This window comes from Scylla paramamosain, chromosome 11, assembly GCF_035594125.1.
Source record: "Scylla paramamosain isolate STU-SP2022 chromosome 11, ASM3559412v1, whole genome shotgun sequence".
Taxonomy (NCBI): Eukaryota; Metazoa; Arthropoda; class Malacostraca; order Decapoda; family Portunidae; genus Scylla; species Scylla paramamosain.
Window position 1 is genome coordinate 6,780,531 of NC_087161.1, and position 18,699 is coordinate 6,799,229.

General features: G+C 43.0%; 2 protein-coding genes across 9 annotated transcripts in view; one reads left to right on the forward strand and one right to left on the reverse strand.

Annotated features, from left to right (window-relative positions):
- Window positions 1–269: 269 nt before the first annotated feature.
- Window positions 270–10,613, reverse strand: LOC135104893 (uncharacterized). 2 transcript variants are annotated; one of them, XM_064012620.1, is made up of 2 exons: window positions 9,668–10,613; window positions 270–3,823 (listed from the first exon to the last, which is right to left on the reverse strand). In XM_064012620.1, exon 2 carries the CDS (start codon window positions 3,813–3,815, stop codon window positions 2,541–2,543), a length of 1,275 nt encoding a protein of 424 aa, XP_063868690.1. In that variant the 5' UTR covers window positions 3,816–3,823; window positions 9,668–10,613; the 3' UTR covers window positions 270–2,540. The 2 variants fall into 2 exon arrangements, with proteins under 2 accessions (XP_063868690.1, XP_063868689.1); XM_064012619.1 differs by lacking the exon at window positions 9,668–10,613 and adding an exon at window positions 7,064–7,145.
- A 2,055-nt stretch (window positions 10,614–12,668) lies between these two features.
- Window positions 12,669–18,699, forward strand: part of LOC135104896 (cohesin subunit SA-2-like) — a 56,731-nt gene continuing 50,700 nt past the window's right edge. For 6 of the 7 annotated variants that reach the window (XM_064012636.1, XM_064012632.1, XM_064012635.1 and 3 more), the window contains exons 1-2: window positions 14,606–14,747; window positions 16,911–17,074. In XM_064012636.1, coding sequence (XP_063868706.1) covers window positions 16,920–17,074 — 155 coding nt within the window. In that variant the 5' untranslated portion in view covers window positions 14,606–14,747; window positions 16,911–16,919. Of the gene's footprint in view, window positions 12,688–14,605; window positions 14,748–16,910; window positions 17,075–18,699 lie in introns of those variants that run through there. The other variant, XM_064012633.1, reaches the window with a different exon arrangement.

Here is an 18,699-nt window from a genome sequence, read left to right on the forward strand (position 1 = left end):
AATCCAGAAACACACTTGAAAAAAATAAATAAATAAAAAATCCCAATAACTTCTACTGCTGGCTGCCAACATGTCAAGAAAACACAAACATGTTTGAGAATATGAACCTAAGTCCTAGTGTGTTATTCCTGTAGTGATGGTGCATGTGTCGTCTCGTGACCTGCTGAAGGGTGTCCTGATCCTGCTCACCACCTCGGCACTTACCACAACGAACAAGAATGGTGACCCACAGCCTTGTCCCTCCCTAGCTGGGATAAGCAAAGTTACAATTTTAATAACATTTTATATTCTAGTCAAAATCTAGTCAAATAAACAATGCAAATTTTATTATCTTCGGTTAGTTTTGGGTATATGATACAAACTTGCCCTGCCCGGCCACCCCACCCCCCATCCTTGGCCGGGCGTGGGTCACAAAGCATTTTTACACAAATTGTGCAAATCTATGCTACGTGTTCCATAAAAACTTTACAATTTGTTATAATCCATTTTTGCTGTCTTTATGGCTGTGAGAACCATGCAGACAGCCCTTCACTCCCTGCTGGGTGGTGGTGCTGCCCTGGTGTGGGTGTGGCTATCCCACCCTCCCACCATCCCCACCCACTACCTTGATTTTCTTCACCAACCAAACCAGTTCATTAGTACCATTTTCCCACCAATTTTTATCCCATCCTTTGACTTCATAATACTCCCACTTCCTCCCTTCCCCTATCATATGGATCTAGGAAAATACACTCCATCTTCTGGAGAGTATACCACCAGTCTGCCCACCAATAGTCACCTTCTTGTTAAAACCAGGGGCTGGGTGGCACAGTGGTGGAGGCTGCAATTTGTGACCCAAAGGTGGGGCACTTGAACCTCCAGTGAGTGCCAAGTTTGTGGGAGAGGTAGTACTCCCTTGTAATCCTGGAGGAGCAAAATGATCTTCGCTGTCTAGGCTGAATTAAATCTTATCACCTTTCCCCTATTCCTATTCCAGGTCCATCATCCACATCTTCATCCATGTCTTACTTTCATCCCTCCACCCATACTCCATCGCAATAATAATCACAATACTTTTTTTCTTTTTTTTTAATGTCCATCCATTCACATCATCAAAATTCAGTTATCTAGTTAACAGCCGATGCTTCCAACCAATTGACACTTCACTACCCATCTATTCATGACTATTCATCCAGATTTTGACCCAAGCCACATTGCCACACCCACTTAGGCCAACCCCAGCCCCCCAGTACTGGGTGGAGATGAGCCTCACCCTCTTATAATCTCAGACCGAGAGCACCCTTAGTCCGTGGCCCTGCCCGCCCCACCCCTACAGGCCCCAGAAGAACACAAGCTGGGAAGAAACTGGGACACTCCTAAAGATAATGATAGTAATAAATAAAATAACAATGACAATTTTTTTCTTTCTCTGGTAAACTCTGGAACTCCCTGCCTGCTTCCGTATTTCCACTTTCCTATGACTTGGATTACTTCAAGAGGGAGGTTTCAAGACACTTGTCCTTCAGTTTTTGACTACCGCTTTGGACCCTTTTCTGGGACTGGCATCTCAGTGGGCTTTTTACTTACTGGATTTTTGTTGCCCTTGGCTGGTGTCCCTCCTACATAAAAAAATAAATAAATAAATATAAAAAAAATAATGCATAATCTGGTATTTTGCTGATAGATGCATTTGAGCAGTGATCCTTCATGAGTATCTGGAAAATATACAAATAGCTAATGTTTTTATTGTTTCTTATTTTATGAGTAATTTGATTATGTAAAGTATCTGGGAGAGAAATTTCCTGTTTTCCTAAAACCTTGGGATGAGGAATATCCTCACTTTTCCTAAAATAGTAACATCTGCATGACTAGCTAACTGTAAATAATAAATGCTCTTACCACAACCAATAGAAGTTCCAGTTAATAAAATTAACTTGAAATTGACTGAGCCATTATTTTTGTATTGTAGGCAATACTTGACATTAACTGAATCAAATAAAAACATGTCATCATATGATAAATCTGTACAACCATAAAAGTTTCTCCCTCTCACAGTGTACAGAACAGATCATTGCAGCAAGTCTTTTCTCGCATCTATTTTTCTCTTTCATTTCATCACACTCATCACTATACAACACACTACACACCCTCTACCACACCAGTCATCACACCACACCCTTCACCACACTCATCACACCACTTGGCTAACTCACTATATCACACAAAAGCCCCTTACAACTTTTCTTTTATCATCACACAGATCAGTGGTGAGGTTGTGAAGCAGATCAGCAAGGCAAGCTGGGGCGGGGCAGGGCGGGGTGGGGTGGGGCAGCTTGTCTTCTAGAGGGGCACTTTGGTAGGTTAAAAAAGATGTATATATAAACACTGCTACACAAAAATTCAGGCTCGTCACTGAGGCGGCACATCTGTCACTGTCATATATATATATTCACTGGGCCAAGTTTGCAACGGCTGGGTATCACGGCACTATGTACAGCACGAAACCTATTTCTTTGGCACCACAGACCAGAACAAAACCACACCACCTAACTTGTGTGGCCTCAGTCCGAGAAGGAGGAGTTATGGTGGGCAAGGTTGGTGGGAGTAGCTGCACTGAAGGTGGAGTTGTGCCTGGTCTTCCGTGAGCCATCCTCCCGCCCACTGACTGCCTGCTTTGCTGCATTCAATGCCTGTGTCTTATCAAAGTCTATCTGGGTATAGCCTCCTTTGCACACACCCTGGGGTGAGCCAGACCCAGAAGGACTGGTTTGAGCCACCATGGAGGAGTCAGAGCCACGGTTTATCTGTAGAATGATGTAGTGAACTTGTGCATGAGGATCAGTGTCTGTGGTGGTGGTGGTACCCGAGTGGGAGGAACCTGAGCCTGGCGCTGTAGGCTGGCGCGGCGGCACCATTGGCACCCCTGATGGTTCCTTTTGTTCCATGTTGACGTACACGTGTCTGCTGTCTGGAATCACGTTGACATACACCTGGTTGGGCGGGCAGGGCGTAGGCAAGTGGGCACGGGGCCGGCGCCCTGGGTGTGTCAGGGGCCAGGATGGACAGTTGGACAAGTCAAAGTGATTATTACAGGTTGGAGTGGAGAGCGAGTCCCTGGTGTCATGCACAGGGGTAGGTGGGGGGTCTTCTGCCCCAACCAGTCCATCATAGCTGTTGTCATACAATGGTGGTGGAGGGTGACCCAGAGGAGTAGGAGGTGAGACAGGTGAGGGTATGGCCACCACTGGCCTGTACATGCTTGTCCCATAACCCACATCCGGAGTAACAGGAGTAACAGTCCCACCCACTGCAATGTTGCTTGCCCCGTGGGAGGGCCCCACGTTGTTGGGGATTCGAGAGTGGGGAAGGCGCTGTGGGAGGGGCTCCAGGTAGCCCTCAAAGTCATGATTCCCCGATACAGGATCCTCATGGGGCACCAGTATCCCTTGGGTGGACACGGAAGGCACGGCGGGTGGGATGGGTACAACTGCTCCCATGTCCCGAGAGCCTGCATCCTCTGTGATGTTCTGAATCTGCAGCTGCAACATGTTGAACAGTGCCTCTGCCCGCCGGCACTTGAAGGTATAGACGCCTGGGCCTGTAGGACAGCGTCGCCCACTCTCAAATTTGAACAGTTCAGCATCAAAGCCATAGCGGCGGAGACCACGGAGGGGCCAGTGGGTGGCCGCCTTGCCCCGCTGATACAGTACAAGGTCGGACTCTGTCACCTCCAGCTTGGCTGGACTAAGGCGATGGCCCACCTCATCTACAGTGACCACCTGGAAGATGTTGGCGTGGCGGTCATTGATGTCCGGCTTGCTGTCCACACACCCCATGCTCCTGCCTGAAACAACAGTCCCCATTATTGTTAAAGCCAATAATAGGATATGATTCTGCTTATCCAAACTCTTCCATTACCATTTCTACAAAAGTATATAGGTATGTAGAACTGGCTGTAGAAATGCACCTTCCATAATCAACAATTACTTATCTTTTTTTATCTGGAAGAGTAAATTCCATATCTTATATACATACATAATAGTGTGTGTGTGTGTGTGTGTGTGTGTGTGTGTGTGTGTGTGTGTGTGTGTGTGTGTGTGTGTGTGTGCGCATGAGTGAGGCTTATTGCATTTAGTGCCTTGTACAAATATTATTTCCTGTTTCAAAGGCAGCTCCTTGGCTTGTCTTGGAAATTCACTAATAGAAATCTATGCTCACTTCACACACTGATTATGAAAACAGACTATAAATCAAGTCATACAGGGCAGTAAAGATTAAAGTAACTTAATACCAGTGAGGCAATGAAACTACTGCATTTCTGCAACATCATGGTGTGACAATGATGTAATTATGCAAACTTTTTTCCAGCCCATCAGTGCAAAATATATATTTTTTATACATTCTAACTATCTATGCCAGCACTTAAAAACACAGTTTCTTGCATGTTTTTTTTTCTTTCTCTGAGCCCACTAATGATTCATTATCATGGTGAGACAATAATGTAATTATGCATAACTTTTCCCAGCCAATCAGTGCAAAATATTTATTTTTTATACATTCTAATAATCTATGCCAGCATTTAAAAAACTCAGTTTCCTGCTTGATTTTTTTGCCTTCCTCTGAGCTCACTAATGATTCATTAGATCAACACATTAAAAGTGGAACTGAGCATTGCAAATGCAGATTCACTTCCACAAGTGCAAACCATTTTCCAGTTTTAACTACAGAAAGTATCCTAAATATTAAACAAGGTTAGCCTAAATAGAACACCATTATAGAATAAAACATGCAGTATAACTAAGAAAATAACATGAAAGCAGTTTTAATTAATAAGCAGCAAACAATCACAAAGAAACTGTTGACAGGAGCTCTAACTGCTGCATCACTGCTGTGGCTGCCAACTCCTAACTGAATGACTTGGTAGATGTGAGGGACGGCAACCTTACACCACTTGACAGCCAACACGCACCAGCTAACAACTCCTGAAACTGCAGACTTTGTGGCTTATAGAATTATCCAGCTTTGATAGAAAGCAGAATGTAACTATACAAATTTTGCACTGATGCTACAAAATAGATAAAATTTCTGACTTTTTGAGTTCAGAATCCTAAGTCTGAAATCTACACACATAAATGAATATACAGCTATGATTTGGTCAGTATACAAAAAAAAAAATAAATAAATAAATAAAATAAATAAATTATAAATAAACAAAAATAAATAACATTTATAAAAGCATAACAAAATAGAGAAAATAGGAAACAACTGCAACTAGACAGGGTCAAGCCTTGAGAAAATTATATATGAGGTGACTGGATAAACTAAAACTGACTATGTTGGATGAAAGGTAAGAGAGAGGAGGAACTCAATTGTAATGTTCCTAACAACAAATGGACTGGGAAATGTAGGCACAGATGATCTTGGTATGGATGATGAAAGAATGAAAAGTCATGTTTACAATTCAAAATGTCAAAATGACAGGAAGTTTAAACATCAAAAATGTTTCCCAATTATTGGTAGAGTATTGGAATTGAGTTGCATGTACAGGTGATGTGTGCAAAGACCATGCATTAATTAAACTTAAATATGGTGACAGGACTACAAGATATTGCTGCAAATCCTATATACTACAAATAAGTAAATACACAAACTTATTCTCAATTAATTCTTACATAATTAGTACATCACACCATCAACAACACTGTGATACTTAAGTAGCTATTTTGCAGAAATAATAAAATAGGATTAGTGAATACAGCACTACATGCAGCTCATGTATGTGATAGCTTTCAACAGGGTGAACACAGCAGACCAGTAGTGTAACAGTAAGTGTACTCTGCTCATGAACAAGAGGTCCTGGGTTTGAATCCCTTACCTGACGGACTCATGGAAACAGTTTAGACTCATCTCCAATGCAACAAGCAGAGAATATACTGTACAGCACATAAGCCAATGAGTTGTGAAACTGCCAAGATGCTCTAAGCCAGCAATGTATGACATGTGCCTTAACTGTCTGAAGGAAACACGTGTCCTACAATGGATTCATACAGGCTAAAATTAATGTCAAAAGTCCATACAATTCAGGGATTACTAATGACACCCTGACACTAGGGAGTTCCAAAGACTGGCACTATAGCCCTCCTCTGATCTGATGGGCCACATTCAGTCTTTCAAAAACATTCTTGCACATCATTTGCTGATAGATCTTTAAAATAATTTAGGTGGATATTCACACGAGTATGTTGAATGAATGTTGCATTCTCTAAATCCCACATGTGGTACACAACTCAGTCCAGTCTCACAGCCTTCCTATACATTACCACACTCACTAGGAATCAGTGTGCATTAGAAGTAGTGCTGTTTCCTATTTTCTTCATCTTGGGCTCCACTTAATATTGCCTTTTGCCAAGGTATAGGGAGATAGCAAGCCAGGTGAGAAACCCAGTGAGATTCCTTTTGATACATGTATTAATTCTGATCTTCCCCTTCATGTTAGGCTGGCCATGCTAATTCATCTCTGCTGTTCTCTTCTAACATTTAATGATCACTGTAGGGTACTGGAGATGCTGCATCAGGTAACTTTTTCCCCAACTATAGGTATAACAGTGTGGTATATAAACATTCCCTAGGCAATCATAAGTAAATTAACCTTTATAACTTGAATTTTATTCCGTTTCCACCAATTCTCTCCCTCTCTTTTTCAACTTAGAATACAGCATGCCCAACCACACATGTAGAGTATTAAAGTCAAAACACACACACACACACACACACACACACTGACATTTTGATAATAAGTACATAAATGAAAGAAAACACACACTAACATTTTCACAAGTAAATGAAAACACACCACAAAAACTGACATTTCCACAAGTAAATAAATATATAAAATATATGTTCAGGAGAGAGAGAGAGAGAGAGAGAGAGAGAGAGAGAGAGAGAGAGAGAGAGAGAGAGAGAGAGAGAGAGAGAGAGAGAGAGAGAGAGAGAGAGAGAGAGAGAGAGAGAGAGAGAGAGATGCAGTTTCCAAGAAAACATACACCACCACCGACTAATAAAACACAGTCCGCATTATACTCACCACCACAGTCGTTGAAAAAAAGGAAAACGAGAGAGAGAGAGAGAGAGAGAGAGAGAGAGAGAGAGAGAGAGAGAAAGACCAATTGACGAAAAGAAAGAAAATGAAGGCTGATAAGAGGGGACACTACTCTAAACCAACACCATCTGGAGGGTGGAAGGAGGGTGGTGGAGGGGGGAGGAGAAGAGATAGGACGGGGGAGGAGGAGGGAGAGGGGAGAGAGAGTTAGAGAGGTAGAATCGTGTATGGTGGGATCATGTTTGGTCATGTCCCATTCCATTTCCGCTTGTATTGTCTTCCTGTTTGTCTGAGTGTGTGTGTGTGTGTGTGTGTGTGTGTGTGTGTGTTAAGAAGTGAGGATAACTGCGCTGTCATATAATTTTCATGTCTAGATTCGAGAGAGAGAGAGAGAGAGAGAGAGAGAGAGAGAGAGAGAGAGAGAGAGAGAGAGAGAGAGAGAGAGAGAGAGAGAGAGAGAGAGAGAGAGAGAGAGGGGGGGGGGAGGGGGGGAGGGGGGAGGGCTAATAAATACGTGTGTGTGTGTGTGTGTGTGTGTGTGTGTGTGTGTGTGTGTGTGTGTGTGTGTGTGTGTGTGTGTGTGTGTGTGTGTAAAAATATCATAACAGACAAACCAAACAAACAACACTGAAAACAATAACAAAATTCTACACGAAATAAAAATAAATAAAATAAAACATCGATTTACACTATCAGTAAGAAATCCTCTCCCTCCCTTTAGCATAGACTCCTCCCCTCCTTCCTCCATCCGCTTCTTCCTTTCCTCCCTCCCTTCCCCCCCCCCCCCGCTCACTTCTCCATGCACCTGGCTGCGACTTCCGCCCCGGTAACCCTATCAAACCACACCTTGCTCCTCTGTTCTCTCACGCCACACCTTCCAACACCTCTCTCTCTCTCTCTCTCTCTCTCTCTCTCTCTCTCTCTCTCTCTCTCTCTCTCTCTCTCTCTCTCAAGTTCCACCCCCCACATCTTACACCTGTCTCCATGCCCCCTCCCTTCTATATACTCGTACGTCACTGAAATCCCTCTCCATATCACACACCTGTTCTTCACGTCTCATCCACATCTCCAAATCACACACACTTCAAGGTCTTTTCAAATTGTGCATCTTTCCCTCCAACTACTTTCCCTCCTCCCTCTCCGTCCTAATCCTCCTTAATTTCTCTTTCTGAAGGTCTCTCTCTCTCTCTCTCTCTCTCTCTCTCTCTCTCTCTCTCTCTCTCTCTCTCTCTCTCTCTCTCTCTCTCTCTCTCCAAGCAATGAGTCAAGTGTGGGTGGGTGGGTGGTTAAGTTGTCTGCCTGTTTGCTTGTCTCCTAAAATGTTTGGGTAAATGCTTCTAATTCGTTTATTGTTGCACAATTTTAGCAGTCACACTGAGAGACAGACAAAGAGGCAGCCATGTCGACAAACAGCAACACAGATAAGAATACAAACATGGAAACCGCTAAACAGAACACTCATTATAATGTTAAAATATGAAGAAAAAAAATGATCAAGGATGAGCTAATCCTAAACATGAACTAAGAGGAGAAGAATTTAGATGTAGGGAAGAGACAGGAGGGGCGTGAAGGGAGGAAGGGTGGAGGCAAAGAGGAAAGGAAGGAGGGTGTGAAGATGGGTGAGTGAACAATAATTACGATAATCTGTCTAACCAACACTCCAAACACCACCATCAGCACCAACAAACTATAACTACTGCCCCTAACATCAACAATGGTAACCCTGTCTAGTGACAACATAAGCATCCTCTAACAATGCTGTCACTGTCAGCACCATGCACAGATCGGTTACAATTATCATCCCTGCTGTACTACAAAACCATCACCACCACCACCATGCTGACACCACAATGCTAACAACACCAGCACCACCATCTCTCACCCTCAACCCATTTCACTTGTAATACCAGTTTCACCACTATCAATATCCCAATTATTTTCCTAAACTACACACTACATACTCAAGAAGCTGCAGTTTACTGTTTTCGCAGTTACCCTCACCACAACCACTCACACAGAAAACAAACACTACATCCTGCTTAATACATTTGTAAAGAATGCTCTAAGAGGAAAATTTATTACCATGGTCACACGTTCTGAAACACCAGCCTAAGGAGTCCATCTTATTTGCTTACAAACGACTGCCGTTACTTATATATATATATATATATATATATATATATATATATATATATATATATATATATATATATATATATATATACACACAATATTGTGTAACTACAACCACAACCATCACTACCACTTCTACTACTACTACAACTATGCTTCTTTAAACCGGCCAACAAGCTCTAATAAAACTAGTTAAGAAGTGCCTGAAATGACAGCCAACACACACACACACACACACACACACACACACACACACACACACGGCATATAAACATTAAATGGCATTGCAAGAAAAAAAAAAAAACTAATAAACAAAGCAACATGCATACCTTCATACAAACAAATGAATAAACAGATAAATAAATAAACGCGTGAAAGTAGGTATACATGAGTGAGGAGTGTCTGGCATGAGGCAATGAGATGGGTAGTGAGTACTGAGGGCGGGGCATCACTTACCTGGACCTCACATTGGGGTGGTGCCGGGCAGCCTACACACCGTGGGACAAACGCTGAATGGTGTGTGAAGGAGGAGGAGGAGGCGGGGCGTGTTTATGGTGGTGGCTGAGGCGAGTGGCAAAGGCGTCGGTGAGGCTGTGGTGTCGTCACTCAGAGGGGCTGATGTCAGTCTGCGGTGGCGTCTCTGACTCACTGTGGGAGTTCGCCTAATGCCCAAGGCCATGGCGAGACCGAGAGGAGCCTGCGGCGACGGTGCTGGGCGGCGGCGGCGGCGATGTAGAGCGGCTCGCGAGGGGAGAAGGCCCGTCCCTGCCACCTCCGCCATCACAACAACACGGTAGGGGGCCGCCTCTCCCCTCACTGCTCCCGTCCGGCCAATGGTCCTGCCCCCGCCCCCGCCGGCTCCTGCTCCACGCTCATCAGCTCCACAATCAACTGTGACACACAAAGGCACATCCAGCCGTGAATAACAGTAGGAAGGGGGGGACTTTGGACACTGCTCCCTCTACATTGGTCCACTGAGCGAGAGGGACACCGTACTGAGCCAGTATCCTCGGGCTGCCACCACCACCGACCACACTCCTTTTTTTATGGGCGTTACCAGCCCACCGCAAGCATTCCGAGTCCTCTCACACGTTAGTCGCGACCTCCGGAGGCTCGTGTGGCAGGGCGGGGGCCGTGGTGTGGGTGCGGGGCGCTAGGGGAGAGGAGGTGGCGAGGGTATTGACGCGGTTGGCGGGAACTGGCATCATGACGCGCGGTGTGTACACGCATCTCGGCGAGCTGCGCCGTCCTGACCGCCCCTCTCAAAACACCACAACTCGCAACAACAAGCACCATCACATCATCCCCCATACCCCTAATTACTATAACTATTAGTATTGTAAAATTATCCTTTCCTCAGAAACATCAAATATCACTACCACGGGGGATCTGATTGCCTCCTAAGCCACACCCATCACCAGTGAGCAGTCCAGCGCCTCGAGCACTACCACCCTCATCTTTGCCGCTGTCCAGCCCCTCGCTACCGCTGCAGCGTCTCGAGTCACGGGTTCCGGGCGTCACACGGGTCTCACGCTGCACTCCACGCCCACTGTGTGTGTGTGTGTGTGTGTGTGTTTTACACAGATGTCTAAACGTTGAAGAGTACTAAGTCATTTGAGTTATGCAGTTTTTTTTTTTTTTTGTTATTGTAGTCAATTATTTTATTTATTTTTTTCTCTCAAAATAAATAAACATCATTAGTTACACTCACGTGTATATGGTATTACTTCATACAAGAAAAGAATGCCGGTGAGTCAGTAATTTCCTAGCTCTAGCTCAAATTGGACTGTAAACTAACTTGACGCAGTGGACTTGCTGAAGAGGCCCTTTATGGGTGTTCCTAGATGATTGTCTTCAGGAATGCTGTAGAGAATCCTTGAAAATAAAATGTGTAACACCCTGCCAGTAATGATAATCATGTACATTTACACATCTCCACCTCCTATAACTGGCAGTTCATGTAATTATGTGCTTTCGAGTTGTTTCCTTGATGTACTTCTAGAAGAAACTGCACCTGGCTCCATCGTTGTGCGCATAAATTCGGTTTTACACAGACGGAAACACTGCAGTAAAGGAATTCTGTTAATGAGAAAATCACGGATCTTTCTAATGTACGAGAACATACTCATAAGTATTTAACTTGATGTTTTTTAATAACCTATTTCACTGGTTGTTTTGAATCTTAAGTGTGGGAATAATTGATAACCAGCCCAGATACCTCATTCACACGAATCTTGCACGAAACTTGCCTGTAGATCTGAAAATGAACCCATGGTTCCATTCAAAGTGCACATATGAAAATTTGTCCTAATATAAGAAAACGCCCTGCACTTCGGACATTTGCTGGTACGATCTCAGTGTTATGTAGCAGCTTTTCTCTGTTCATGATGGAGTTCCTTATTCTGATTATTTAGGTCTCTCTCTCTCTCTCTCTCTCTCTCTCTCTCTCTCTCTCTCTCTCTCTCTCTCTCTCTCTCTCTCTCTCTCTCGTTTCTTATGCAGCCTTTTTATATCTTGATCGATCAGCCTCGTCTCCTCCTTCCGTCCATATTCATCATTTTTTCGACCAGGCATTACCCGTCCTTTCCATAGCAATTCACTATATCCTCTTGTATCATCTTCAATACCGCGGCTCCTCTCTTCGCCGATAATTTAAGTCAGCCACACTCTAACTCGTTTTCTTTGACACGCATACGAGAAGACCTCAATATTTATTTGTAAACTAAATAAAAACGTTGTGCATACGTCGGATCTGAAGCTGAGATCCTCCTTAGGGGTGTGTATGGCGGGGGGGGAGGGGGTGATACCCAAGATAAGACTATATCAATGTAGGAATAAAATACGGAGGAGAGGAACCCCAGTCTTTTTGCTCCATCACTTCTGGTCGACTGGTATGATTTCCCAACCCGCCTCATTAGTGTAGCGTAGCATCCCTATCACGAGGAAAACAATTGTAATGATATTCTTGAAATTAGATCTAATAAGAGTTAAGCGAGACTCTCTCTCTTTCTCTCTCTCTCTTAGCAGGTGGCTTTAATAAGTAGCATAATCATAACTACATGAATCCTCTTGTTTATCACTCACAATAGGTAGCGAAGTTTATCGGAACATCATTAGAAGTTTTGCACTCTTAACAATTTAATTTGAAGCACAGCTCGTCATCACATAAGTCATTATCACGCACCGGGCACTAACACCCGAGCCGCGTTATTGCTGTGCATTTTTGAAGGATAGGTGAAGGTGTGCAGCATTGGGCGACCTTGAGGTGCAAGCGGTCAGCCACGACGAGACATGTGTTTCTGCATTCCTTCAACATTTAATTACTTCCTGTGTTCCTTCATTCTTGGCTGCTCTCTTTGTGTAGTTGCCGAGCGGAAGGTGCGTGTATACGCGTGCATGATCCATCATGGACTGTGCGACGTACGCATTTCCGCCCGCAACTCATTATTCCCCATCACTCCAGCCATTGTTTTAAGGTAGGGAAAGATGAGTGTTTTTCTTCTTTTCTATTTTCGTATTACCGCATCGCTGGCAGAAGCTGCTTTGCTTGGTAACTGACAGTGACAAGTACTAGGGTGAATGTTGATTTCGAAAATTTAAGGATTCTCTCTCTCTCTCTCTCTCTCTCTCTCTCTCTCTCTCTCTCTCTCTCTCTCTCTCTCTCTCTCTCTCTCAGGGCCGTTGCTAGGGATTGCGGGGTCCAATTAGAAAACTGATGGCGAGGCCCCTACTCTACAAAAGTAAGATTTATGTATGTTTATATTTCGTGAGGAATAATAATTTCTCATTCTTCATTTCACGTTTTCAGTAGTGGTTTATTCCTCTTAGAATACAGAAAAGCTTCAAGCGGTCACTGTCGCCGTTGGCGCGGGGCCCCTTAAGGTGCGGTGCCCAATTTGAAAAAAAATTGGTCAAATAAGCTTAAAACCGGCCCTGCTCTCTCTCTCTCTCTCTCTCTCTCTCTCTCTCTCTCTCTCTCTCTCTCTCTCTCTCTCTCTCTCTCTCTCTCTCAAGCAACATCGTTATACCCAGGAAAGACAGCTAAGGCATATACAAAGAAGGGTACAAATTAAGGAATGCATATACAGCTTAGGTGCTCGCGGCATAGTGGTGGGTCGAGGCGGCGATCTGGGTGACGAGACGATGTGATTCATACTACTTCATCTTGACTGTCCGCTACTCCTGGGACACTTGGTGATTGGGCAGCCCTTGAGGAAAAGCATTGTAAATCACGGCTGATACCATGCGCGGGGCTGCTATCCACGCCTTAGCGCCCACTCTCTTGGCCTTGTTGGCGCCACCAGGCCATCATTTTATCACGCCATTGCCAGTTTTTTCCAGGTACGAATCTCTCTCTCTCTCTCTCTCTCTCTCTCTCTCTCTCTCTCTCTCTCTCTCTCTCTCTCTCTCTCTTTATTTGGAATCAAACTTGGGTTCCTTCCGAGATTGGACCAGTGTTCATCTACCCTGGCAAGGGTAGATGAACAAGGCATTACAACCAAACCTAATTATGACACGATAGTTAGGCCCAGTCACTGAAAAAGCAATTGGATGGTCTTACCACTGCGATTGAAGTAGGTGGTAATTATAGTGATGGGATGTTGATAAGACAAGTGGTGGTAGTGACTCGAAAGGTGATGGTTGTGATGGTGGAGATTACGATGGGTCAGTAAGGAGTGGACTGGTAGCAAATTGCGGTGCTTGTAATTTTGGTTAATCTGGAAAAGAAGTCCGTGTAACATACAAGCACGAAACTCACATGTTATGTAGAAGGCTCGGTGACCTTGCTGTAAACGTTAAAAAAAACTGGGGGTACCTGTCTCTCGTTTCTTGCCTCAGAGTGATGGATGATCTCGTGAGCCGGTCGGAGCACAGAAAGTAAGTACACGAGTTGCAGAAATCATGGATAAGGCTTATATAAAAATTATGTATTATTTAAGAATGTCTATCGGAGAGAAATCATATATTTACACGCATTGAAGATTGTAACTTGGGCAAACACTGAAGACATTAATGATTGTTCCTATTAGTCACCATTCACAGCATTTTCTTTTTGGCCATTGTAACAATTGCCTTTTCGTTTAAGGACAGAGCATTGTAAGTTACAATGAAACGTGCCAAAAAAATGGATAAGGTTACTAATACTTCTACTACTACTACTACTACTACTACTACTACTACTACTACTACTACTACTACTACTGCTGCTGCTGCTGCTTCTACTACTACTACTATTGCCACCGCAACTTTAACTTTTTCGTTATCTTCCCCTTCTCCTCTTCCTCCTCCTTCTCTTTTGATACACATTGCGTACTATATACTACCGTTCTATTACTACTCTTCCTCCTCCTCTTTCACCTCCATCTTCACCACCACAACAACAATCTCTACCTCTACCACCATCACCCCCAAGCTACAGCAGGAGTCAAGATCAAGCTCCTGACGTCACGCAGTTTCCCGCGTGACGTCACACCCCCTCGGCTTGTATACACAGTGACCCGCGTCCCATTTGTAAACCGTGTAGTGCCTCCTGCAGGTGTGTTATTAAACCTTCTAGTGATCTATGGAAGAGTGTTGTGCTAGGTGTGGCGTCCTGGAGTGTGTGCATGCGTGAGTTGTTCATTGTGGAGAAGTAAAAAACTAAATTTTGCCTGTTTCTGAGGTGGAGTGTGCGTTGGGAAAGGATTGTTACCAGTTGACATGTTACTGATTTGCCGTGTTATTTTGCAGTGTTAAGTTAATTTGTAGTTATCTCATTATCGTCTGGTGTCCTGAAGTGTGTGTGCGTGCGTGTGTTACTTGTCGTGCTGTCCAGTGTGGAGGAAAACCTGCATATTTGTGTTCCTGTGATGGGGTGTTGCCAATTGTTTTGTTGGGAATTTACCTTGTGATATTAGTGTTTTGTTGGATTCTTCTTGTTTTCTTGTCTTCTGGTGCTTTTTACTCCCGTAATGGTGTTGCGTTGTCAATGGTACAATACTACAGTGGTTTCAAGTGTTGCCAGGAATGCTTGGTCAGTGTTGTGGTGTGTGGGTCTGCTCGCGTCTCCCGGGCTTGGCTCAGGCCCTGCCGGATTGTTTTTCAATTGACCGTGGACTACTGTTTTTATCTTGAATGCATTTAATTTATGTTTATACACTGTTTAACGTTTACACACTGTTTAACATTTTTTCACAGTAATATTATCTCAATAAAATCTTATATGATATATAGTAAAATTTGGTAATTTTTTAAAAGTGCATGTGAATATTTTTATGTTGCAACTAAGTTTTTGATGTATTTTAAGTGAATCTGACCTTCATTTTTGCCTCATCAGTTTTGAGATGACCATCCCCACCACGACAATAGTGGGAGAGGGTGGAAATTCTGGGTTTTTGGGTTAAATAAATCAACACAATGCACTGATTTGTGATAAATTAGGTCAGAATAATCTAAACCATTGTTAATACCTTGGTTTCACCACTGGTTCAAATGCACTGCCTCACACTGCCCGATTGTGTGCAATACCTCAACACACCATGAGTGACCAACAGACTGAGGTGGCCATTTCAAAGACACAAGCTTTTGTTTCAAATAACACTGGCCCAGACAATGGACAACACTGATTTGCAGACAACTGATGTGTTTAGTCTCATTGGTCAAAACAAATTTCATATTTGCTATCTCACTATTTCTAGTCACACAGTGGAGCAAATCACCACAGCTTCATTTTTATGCCTATAACAAATGTTACTGTACCAGATTAAGTAATCAGTGACAATACATGAAAAATATTTCCCCTCAAAATAAATAATTATACAGCATGATGATTTGCACTTCAAGGGAATATAGATTCAAACAGAGAAATTGGTAATAGTGCAGCAAGGTAAATTTTGTAATATTCTCTCTCATTTTCATCAAATCTAACAAAATCTAATATAATATAACATAACATAACCTTACCTGATCTGATCTCATTCAACCTGTAGGCTTCACCTAACAGTAGCCACATGATTGACATCAAACAGGTATAATCAAAGCCAGCATGAATTGGCCCTGGTCATGATGGCCTGACTGGTACCCGACATTGTCTTCCGCAGCATCAGTCAAGAGTAATTCTTGGTAAAACTTTCAAAATTCACTATTGATATCAGTATTAATTTGTGGAATGTATTATTGGGACTCTAAGTGCTCACATTGATGAGATCTGAAATAGTAAAATAGAAATTGGTTATCCCTGTGCACATGTAAAATAAAATCTAATGAGAAGAATTATTGGATACCAAATCATTATGTTGTTGCCACTATTTATTGAATTGTACATATAAAGAAGTTTTTAATTATTCAAGTTGGGAGATTATAATGCTTGGTTAAGTTTAGGTCTCAAGTTTATGTAGGAACATGAGAAAATAAGGGAAATTACTAGAAGCCATTAGGCCTACACATGGAAGTCCCTGTATGAAACATACTGACCTATTTCCACCTATCATCCCCATCCTTAAATTTCTCTTATTGCTCTTTAAAGCTTCCAAATGACTCAGCACTAACCACCTGTTTATGGAGTTCATTCCACTGATCTTTCACTCTATTTCATTGCTTCATTATCTTAGTGAAGAGAGTGTACATGTCTTATCTATTTCATTCTGTTTTCCCATTCCCCTCCATGTTTTCCCACTGCTTTCCTCTCCCCATGACTCACCCACCTACATCCACTCCACAGCTTGCCAAGATGCTGCGCAGGGGCGGGAAGCGCATCCGTATGGATGAGCCTCCCCCAGAGTACGATGCGCCTCCCATGACCCCAATGACTCCTGCCTCAGAACTACAGGAGCCGTACACCCCATACACTCCTTACACCCCAGCCGCTGAGACTCCCCTGCACCAGTAAGTAATACCTGTCAACACTTTAATGCAGTGATTCTCAAAGTGTGCTACGGCACACTAGTGTGCCGCCATTATCTCCTTGGTGTGTTGCGAAAATAATATAATTTTGCTAGGTTTTGAGAATTCCTCACATTTATCGGCAAGAATAATACTTGTACTGCGAATGACAGACTGGTCAAGTACATGTCCAGTACGCGTCTGTAAGCAGCCTGCTCCCAGCTGCTTCCCACTCCCCAGTGTGTGTGTGTGTCCGTCCTTGACTGTGACTGGAGGAAGTTACTTTCGGTTGTCATATTCATATATTTTTTTCCAAAACCTGAGAAAAATGGATGAATTCATCATAAAGAAGTGTAAATGTGATGAGGAGGCTAGTGGAAGTGACGTGATGGATGATGATGAGCCTAATTCTGCTGTCCCAAGTGTAGACCTAACGAAGACAATGGCAGTTGCTAGCAAAAGTAAGCCATGTCGCTCATATCAGGACAACTACCTAGCACTGGGCATGGCAGTTGCTAGCAAAAGTAAGCCATGTCGCTCATATCAGGACAACTACCTAGCACTGGGGTTCACATGGTGTGACAATGAACTTGGTCCTAAGCCAGAATGTGTTGTGTGTGGTACTGAACTATTGAATGAAGCCATGCTTTCTAGTCAAATGAAGAGACATTTAACTACAAAACACAGTTACCTTTCTGATTAACCTCTGGATTATTTCAAGAGACTCTTAAATGACAACAAACAACAAAGGTGCAGTTTTGAGAAAATAGTCAGTAGCAGAGAAGGCTCAAAAAGCAAACTATTTAGTTGCAGAATTAATTGCCAAAATTATGAAGCTCCATATAACTGCTGAATCTCTCATTCTTCCATCATGCTGTGCTATAGTGAAAACAATGTTTGGGGGTGAAGCTGAAAAAGAAGTAAAGAAAATTCCTCTCTCATAATACTTTTAGTAGGTGAATCAAAGAGATGTCATCTGATATTGAAAAAAGTGTCTGTGAACTTGTAAAAGAAAAAGGAATGTATGTCTTACAAGTAGATGAGTCAACTGATGGAGGAAAAGCACAGTTACTAGTGTTCATGCGGTATATTACTGGCAATAAAATAGCTGAACGGTTTTTATGCTGCAAGGAACTAGTGCAAACCACAGGACAAGATATATTTTCTACAGTGAGTGACCATTTGCAGATGGTTGATTTGACATGGAAATCATGTGTAGGGATTTGCACGGATGGTGCTCCTTCAGTGGTAGGATCAGTGAAAGGTTTTGTATCATTAGTGGAAAAAGAAAATCCAGAATTGATTTCAACCCACTGTTTTTTGCACCGTGAAGCTCTTGTTACTAAAACACTGGGATGCAAATTCAAATCTGTTCTTGATGACATTGTGAAAATGGTAAACTTTATCAAGAGCAGACCAATTAAGTCATGCTTGTTTTCCTCATGTAGCCCTTACCTTGCACACAGAAGTTAGATGGTTATCAAGAGGCAGGGTGCTTTCTCGAGTAAAGGAGCTGAAGGAAGAAATGCTCACATTCTTCACTCTTGAAAGAAAACTTGAATTTTGTGAATTACTGGCTGACGAAACTTGGTGTGTGAAATTATGTTACTTAGCAGATGTTTTTGAAT